At 39.1% G+C, this 7,991-nt stretch overlaps 1 protein-coding gene across 1 annotated transcript; it reads left to right on the top strand.

The window, feature by feature from the left end:
• Positions 1-3,216: 3,216 nt before the first annotated feature.
• On the top strand, positions 3,217-6,617 carry LOC308695073 (extracellular calcium-sensing receptor-like; the record flags this gene model as incomplete). The annotated part of the gene is made up of 6 exons (XM_081373010.1): positions 3,217-3,437; positions 3,662-3,953; positions 4,156-4,965; positions 5,078-5,305; positions 5,470-5,593; positions 5,704-6,617. The coding sequence occupies 6 exons, from the start codon at positions 3,217-3,219 to the stop codon at positions 6,615-6,617; spliced, it is 2,589 nt and encodes an 862-aa protein (XP_081229136.1).
• Between the last annotated feature and the right edge of the window lie 1,374 nt (positions 6,618-7,991).

Raw genomic sequence — 7,991 nt, 5'->3', positions numbered from 1 at the left:
ATTATAACTCCGTTCTTATCATCAATACTACGGATATTTAGTCCAATAACACATTTTCTGCTATGTTGTGTCACAGATTCGTAACGACTGGAATTTTTGGAACCCATCGGTACCAAAAATGACACTTTTCTGGTCGAATTACATACGGAGTTATGATTTCTTGCGATTAAAATCACATCAAATTGGTTACAAACGAATAAAGCTATATAAGCATAATATTTGGGACAAGGGAGCATGCACACTTCAAGAAAATACATTTTAAACATTTACAAATTGATTTTTGATTACACATGGTTTGAATACGATGAGTCTCTGTGTGTGTGTGTATGTGCTCCGTATGGAGAGTTCCCGCAAGTTGAAGAGTTCGCAAGTTGAAGAGTTCACGGGGTGTTTTAATGAGATTAGCAGTCGGCACATCTGGTCAACAAAGTCTTGTTGTTTCTGAAGTGTAAATCAGGGTTAAACGTAAATAAATGTCCAGAGCACATCCCCGGGGGGTTCTCCGAGATTGCTCTTATTGGTCAACGAATGCTTGCCGGGTAATAAACAAAAGGCTTCTTATTGACTTAGTAGTGGGGGATCTGTGTTCGCCGCTTAGGCAGTGATGATCTATCTGAGTTCGAGGCGCCGTTAGGTCTAGTGGCCGAACCTTAAGACAATAGAGGTGTTGTACATGGGGTTTCAAGAAGTTGATTAGGACCCAGACTAATCAGAGGAAGATTCCGCTCATGTGAGCCAAATGACCATTTGTTGCTTGTAGACAGTTCCAGAGGAACAAAGTCTGTTTGTTGATTGGAATGTTTGAATGGCTTCAGTCGGTGCAAGATAGAGGTTGTTGCATATTAAACTGCATTAATTTAATCAGCAGACTTCATGACCTGCTCTCCGTTACAAAGACTTATCTGTACCAAAATATCCATGAGTTTTGCACAGAAAATACAAAGGACATTACATGCCCAAAACCGCCAGTTGAGAAAGTAAGTTGTCCCTCTCCCTGCCCAGCTAAGAAGAAAAGAGCTGAAATGTGAATTTAATATCCAATTTGAATCTGAGTGAGTGTATTTATTGTATATGGATGTGAGTGAGTGCAATTATTGTGTGAGTGTATTTATCTGCAAGGAGAATCCATTACAATGTGTTTGATTTATTTTAACCCAATATTTAACTGGTGGTATCTCCGTTATGAATTTGTTACATTGTTATTGTCAACTAGCCTACACAAAGATATGATTGCATAGGCTAGCATTATTTGTTTTCTGTTTCCATGTCTCTCTGCCTCTCTCACTTTCTCTCTCTCACACACACACACGCGCGCACACACACACACACACAGGCGTGCACACACACACACACACAGACACGCACACACACACACACACACACACACACACACACACACACACACCTCTATCTCAAGCAAAAATGTAGCACCTCTGTTCAATCTTTCTGATTTTAGTAAATTTTTGTAAAAGTGCCTTTTAAATTATTTATTCAAATAAAAACTTTAAAATAATTTGAGCTTCAGCCTGGTTTCATAGCATTTATATATATTAATGTCTTTGGTCAAACTAAGCTGTAAAATAAATAGTTTATCCCTATAAATGCAATGGATTTTGAAAGATATCAACAAAAAATAATTCAAATGTGTATATATTTACAACCATTCAAGGTATGACTTTGACTAGGATATCATTTGAAAGCTTATGGTCTCATCTTTCCATTAATCTCAATTTTGAAATTTGGGTCACTGTGACTCATTTTGCTGGATCAGGTCACACACATATACATATATATATATATATATATATATATATATATATATATATATATATAATGGCAAGCAGGTAAGATCTTAAGTGTTGTGTCGTTCCCTGCCCTCGTTATATCACGGGTGGGGACACACATCAGCTTGGTGTTGCTTGTTTGGGAGTGGAGCATGCCCAGTCAGTTCTCGAGGGAGCTGACTGTGAGCATTGCGAGAAGCTGTCCATGAGGACGCTCAGCTCTCGTCGGGCGTTCTTTGAGGAGGACGGTTCGGTTCGTGCTCCCCGAGGTGCGGGTCCCACTGCTGCTGAGGCACAGCGGCGACTCACATCTTGGGGTTCGCAAATGGATCTGACAGTGGGGTTTGAAACGGGCCCAGCCCTATCTCAGCCTTCACCTGCCAGATCCAGTGCCTTATCTCAGGGAGAAGCACGTTCTGCGGTTTCTTTCCCGGGATGAGGCACCAATGCTGCGACTATCCAGTTCTGAAGAATTGGACGTCGTTAGTGTTGATGCAGGGGATTATGAGTTTTCGCCAGCTCATACCTCTGTTGATGAGGAGCTTATGGAGGTTTTAACTCGCGCTGTTGCTAAATTAAATATTGACTGGCCAGCCGAGGATCATGAATGTGAGAATAAAAAGAGTTTACTAGATGAAAGATATTTACCATCTAGGGTACTACCAATGGGCATTTTGAGATGAGAGCATTTTAAATATGAATACATTTAAATGTTTGATTTTAAGGACATCTTTGTTTACTGTTGTACAATTAAGTTTGGTTCTGTGAAATCTGGTACCTAAAGCTATACTGCATACTACTTGTAGAAAGTGAGTTGAAATGAAAAACAAAGTCTTAAATTGTAAGCAATAAAGCCACATGACTGTCATCTAGAGGACATTTTGAGAAAGACATTGTAAAGCAGAAGACAATATCTCAATAAGTAAATCCTTTAGGGAATCTCTGTGAGAGAGTACAGTGTATGTATGTGCACTTATCCATTTTTATTTCTTTTGAGAAAGGACTAATTTTACCTTTAATGAAGTTCATGAGTTTATTTTATGTCACATCTTATAGAACATATTATGATACAATACAATATTTTATGCCATTAATGTGTAGTGCTGCTAAGAAAGCAAGACATGGAGCAAACACAGAAAAGTGTGTGTATCAAGGGCACTCACTTTGAATGTCCTTACCCTCAAGTAGCTGAGATTTATCAATTTATTTGGATGGTTTGAATGATCAATACCAAAAAAACTGCAACTTTAAACTAAATTGCAATTCTTCACACTCATTTAAATAGGGAAATCTGAGGGAATCATATAATGACGCTCTATATTCCAGGCAAGAATAATTGGTTGGCACCGCCTGTTCTGTTTAGGTAACACCCCCACTACCTTCATAATAAATTAATGAGCAGAGTGGGTGAGTGGGTCAGAAAATGAGAGAGATGTGGACTACTCTAAACACCTACCTGTATCTGTCCTTTAACTTTATTTCTGCAGCTTCAATCCTCCGATCAGGCACCTGTCAGCTCCAGAGACACTTCAGGTTGAATGGAATGTACCGGACTGGGGATGTCATACTTGGAGGCCTTTTTGAGGTTCACTTCCTTACAGTGTTCCCAGAGCTGAGCTTCAGAACAGAGCCAGAACAACCTTACTGTGAGCAGTGAGTCTGGAGTGGATACGAACAGCTACACAAGGCTAAAAAAGAAAGAAAGAAAAAGAAATTTCATTTTTAAAATAAACCTAAAAAAAAACATTCTTTACAAAACAACTCATGCACTAGAAGACACTGTTAATTGCTAGTGTGAATTTTCTAACATGTTACTTTTTTTGTGCGTTTCATTTTCAGAATTGTTAAATATGAATATTTCTCTTGCTTTTTCTTAGATTTGATATGGCAAGTTTCCAGCAGGCACAAACCATGGTTTTTGCAATAGATGAGATCAATAAGAATCCAAACCTGCTGCCTAACATCACACTTGGTTACCATCTTTATGACAACTGTGTGATGCTAGGAATGGCATTCCGGGCTGCCATAACCCTGGTTAGTGGGACAGAGGAGTCCTTCTCCAACCTAAACTGTACTGGCTCTCCTCCAGTTATTGGGATTGTGGGGGACTCAAATTCCACTCCTTCTATAGCGATTTCTAGTGTTCTGGGACTATTTCGAGTACCTATAGTAAGCTGGAATAAAATGACTAATAAAATAATAATAAATATAAACAATTTCTGTTCTTTTTAGCATTTGTTTCTGTAAACTAATTTTCATAAGTAGCAGAATCTTTTTATTCCTTAAACTGATCATGTTTGTATGTAAACAAAATTCGTACAGCTAATTTTTTTCTCATTCTTTGTCTCTCCTTTTGCTTTTGCCTTATAAGGTTAGCTACTTTGCTACCTGTTCCTGTTTGAGTAACCGAAAAAAATACCCTTCTTTCTTCAGAACAATCCCCAGTGATGCCTTTCAAGTGCAAGCTATGATTAAGGTTTTAAGCCATTTTGGATGGACCTGGGTTGGTCTTGTCTACAGTGATGATGACTACGGAAACTACGCTGCTCAGTCATTCCTCCAGAATGTGCATGTGTTAGAAGGGTGTGTTGCTTTTTCTGAAATTTTGCCTTTAGATAACAGCCACAAAGATATACAGCGTATAGTGGGAGTGATTCAGGCCTCTACAGCAAGAGTGGTGGTGGTGTTCTCCACTTCAACTTATGTGTTGCCTTTGATGGATGAGGTGGTATTGCAGAATGTAACCGGCAGACAGTGGATTGCGAGTGAAGCTTGGGCTACTTCACCTGTTTTTCATACTCAGCGTCTTTTGCCCTTTCTGGGGGGCACACTGGGCATTGCCATCAGGCGTGGAGAGATCAAAGGACTTCATGAATTTCTGCTACACCTCCGTCCTAACAATAATCAAAAAAACAATATGGTGAGAATCTTCTGGGAGAACATGTTTGGGTGCAGGTTTAACACTGGAGGTAGAGGAGACAAAATGTGTTCAGGGCAAGAGGATCTGAGCAGAACATACACGGCATACACAGATGTATCAGAGCTAAGAGCCTCATATAATGTGTATAAAACAGTTTATGCCCTGGCACATGCGCTTCATGACCTGATGCAGTGTGAGGAGGGCAGAGGACCATTCAGTGGGAACAGATGTGCCGACATAACAAACCTACAGCCCTGGCAAGTAAGGTTCAAATACATGGTGCAGAATAATTTTACACAGAAGAAACAACTAGACACAAAAATAAAATAAAACGTGCAGCATTTAACCCCTATTCTTTCTACAAATCGTACAGCTGGTTCACTACCTACAGCAAGTGAACTTCAGCACAGGCTTTGGGGATCATGTGTCATTTGATGGGAATGGTGATGTTCTGGCCATATATGATGTGATGAACTGGCACCCAAGTTCTGATGGATCAATCATCGTCCGCACAGTTGGTGTGGTAGATGAAGGGACAGCTACAGGGAAGGTGCTCACACTGAATGAAGATGCATTATACTGGAACTTTGAGACAAAAAAAGTAAATAAACATTACATGTTAATGTTATTCTGGAGATATATAGTCTAAATACTAGTCAAAGCTATAATAAGAGAAATGAGGAAAAACGAATGGAAAGACCAACCTTGTCATAATGTAAAACAGAGGGCAAACACATGACTGATAACAGATTATGTTTATTTCAGCCCCCAAGGTCTGTATGCAGTGAGAGCTGCTCCCCAGGAACCAGACGAGCAAGGAGGAAGGGTCTTCCGGTCTGCTGTTTTGACTGCCTGCCATGCGGAGATGGAGAGATTTCTAATACAACCGGTGAACTTACTGACAGTTTTTTTTTTTTTTTTTTAATTTGAATATCATTTAAAATGTTCTCTTATTTATTTGTTTGTTTGTTTGTTTGTTAATGTGTGTCTCTCTCACAGATGCTAATGAGTGCACAATATGTCCAGATGAGTTCTGGTCCAATCCAGATAAGGATCAGTGTGTCCCTAAAGAAGTAGAGTTTCTGTCATATGAGGATCCTCTGGGCATCTCTCTGACCACTGCATCTCTGCTTGGCACCTGCTTCTGTGCTCTTGTGATGGTCATCTTCGCTCATCACCGAAACACTCCCATAGTGCGTGCCAACAATTCAGAGCTCAGCTTCCTGCTGCTGTTGTCACTCAAACTGTGTTTCCTGTGTGTGCTACTGTTCATTGGCCGGCCACAATTGTGGACGTGTCAGTCAAGGCATGCAGTGTTTGGCATAAGCTTTGTTCTGTGCATCTCCAGCATCCTGGTCAAGACTATGGTGGTAATAGCTGTGTTCAAGGCATCTCGACCAGAGGGTAAAAGTGCTATGAAATGGTTTGGAGCAGCTCAACAAAGATGCACAGTTCTGATCCTAACAGCCCTCCAGGTTGTGATATGTGCAGTCTGGCTATCAACTGCCTCTCCAACACCCCATAAAAACAACCAGTATCTTCGCTCTAAAATAGTATATGAATGTGCTATTGGCTCAGTGGCTGGTTTTTCTATGCTGCTGGCATACATTGGACTATTGGCAGCAGTAAGCTTCATGTTAGCCTTCCTGGCGAGAAATCTTCCAGATCATTTTAATGAAGCAAAGTTCATTACTTTTAGCATGTTGATCTTCTGTGCTGTGTGGATTGCATTTGTTCCAGCATATGTGAGCTCACCTGGGAAATATGCAGTGGCTGTTGAGATATTTGCCATCCTAGCTTCCAGTTTTGGATTATTGTTGGCAATATTTGCCCCAAAGTGCTACATAATCCTTTTACATCCAGAGAAAAACACTAAAAAAGCCATTATGGGTAGAGAAACAAAGAATAAATAGTTTTACCTTACTGTAAGATTGTAAACTCTGATTTGACTGTCTCAATTTGTTTTGGGCTTCACCTCCCTAAACAAATAAGCAAAAAATGTTTGCAATGTCTTCTAATATTATAATGGTTAAAATACAAGTTATCCATTTGCTTGCTTTAAAATAACCCTGTATCATATTGACTTTAAACATTTATTTGATGCATATGTTTTATTTTTATTTATTTATTTGACCTCCGATGAAGCATCTGACTTATTTCTGGTTAAGTATGTCAGACTTCCAGTCATTGAGTTTTCCTAATCCTGCCTCTTTCTTAAGAAGCATTCTGTTGATCAACATGACAAATCCTTGTGACCGACCTGAATAAGTTGCGGTGTCTGTGTGGGGAAATCTTTAGCCCTCACTCAGAATTCCCATATAAAGTCATAATTATCAAACAATATATTTATTAAATAATAATATATTTCTAATACTCAATGTGCTAGGAAATGTAATGTACAATTTACGCTTGATGTAATAAACAAATGAGGAGAAATGACAAATGTTTTGAAATATTGACATTTGAAATAATGTCATGTGGTAAAATTTGCTGCCCAAAATGTGATATCATAATCAGTTCTCAACTAAATTTAATTTAGAAATTAAAGACGAAACCAACATATTAAGAACATACCCACAAGCTATATAACTATACCCACAAGGGGTCCTCAATGTATAGGGGAAAAGGAAAAAGATTGCTTGAAAAATGTTGAACTAAATCTAGAAATAAAATAAATTTTCTAAGGAACTTGGGGTGCTGAAATGTATTAAAGTTGTCACGTATTGTAAAGTAGAATTATGATTACTACCAATCCAATAGAGTGACACCTCAGTTGGTTCCTGTAAAAAAAGCAATCTGCAGAGATTTGCAAAGCTTGACTCCTATTGGATGGTCAATACAGACAGTACTCGAGATGCTATTGTAAGCTGCTATGTGATCAGCAAATTTCGAGACTCACACCTGTAAGTAAATGCAGTTGTCAATCCCAAACACTGACAATGTGAATGTGGCCTTTTTTGTTTTGTTTTGCATAAGATAGAAAGACATCAGAGCAAGTCGGACCACACATTTCTAGGCTGTATGTATTGTGATCATCCATGTGTGATTCTGCACCAATTTTGCTCATCTCACATGAGCCTAACGTCTGTAGTATCATGAATGTCGTCTGGGCAGACTACAGTACATTCATCAGGTTGTCACTGTCATTTGACCCAGAGTCAGTTTGTCACTTTACTGCAATTCAGAAATCCTCTCCTGTGTCCATTGGATGCCCCATTCAGAATCTTACTGGGTACGTTTTGCTTACAGTTTTATGAACATTGTGAATTTAGACAAACTACTCTTTT

The sequence above is a fragment of the Scardinius erythrophthalmus genome (genome assembly GCF_964197995.2).
Source record: "Scardinius erythrophthalmus genome assembly, chromosome: 8".
NCBI lineage: Eukaryota > Metazoa > Chordata > Actinopteri > Cypriniformes > Leuciscidae > Scardinius > Scardinius erythrophthalmus.
The sequence above is the reverse complement of the archived record's forward strand: the minus strand, read 5'-3'. Positions and strand labels throughout refer to the sequence as shown.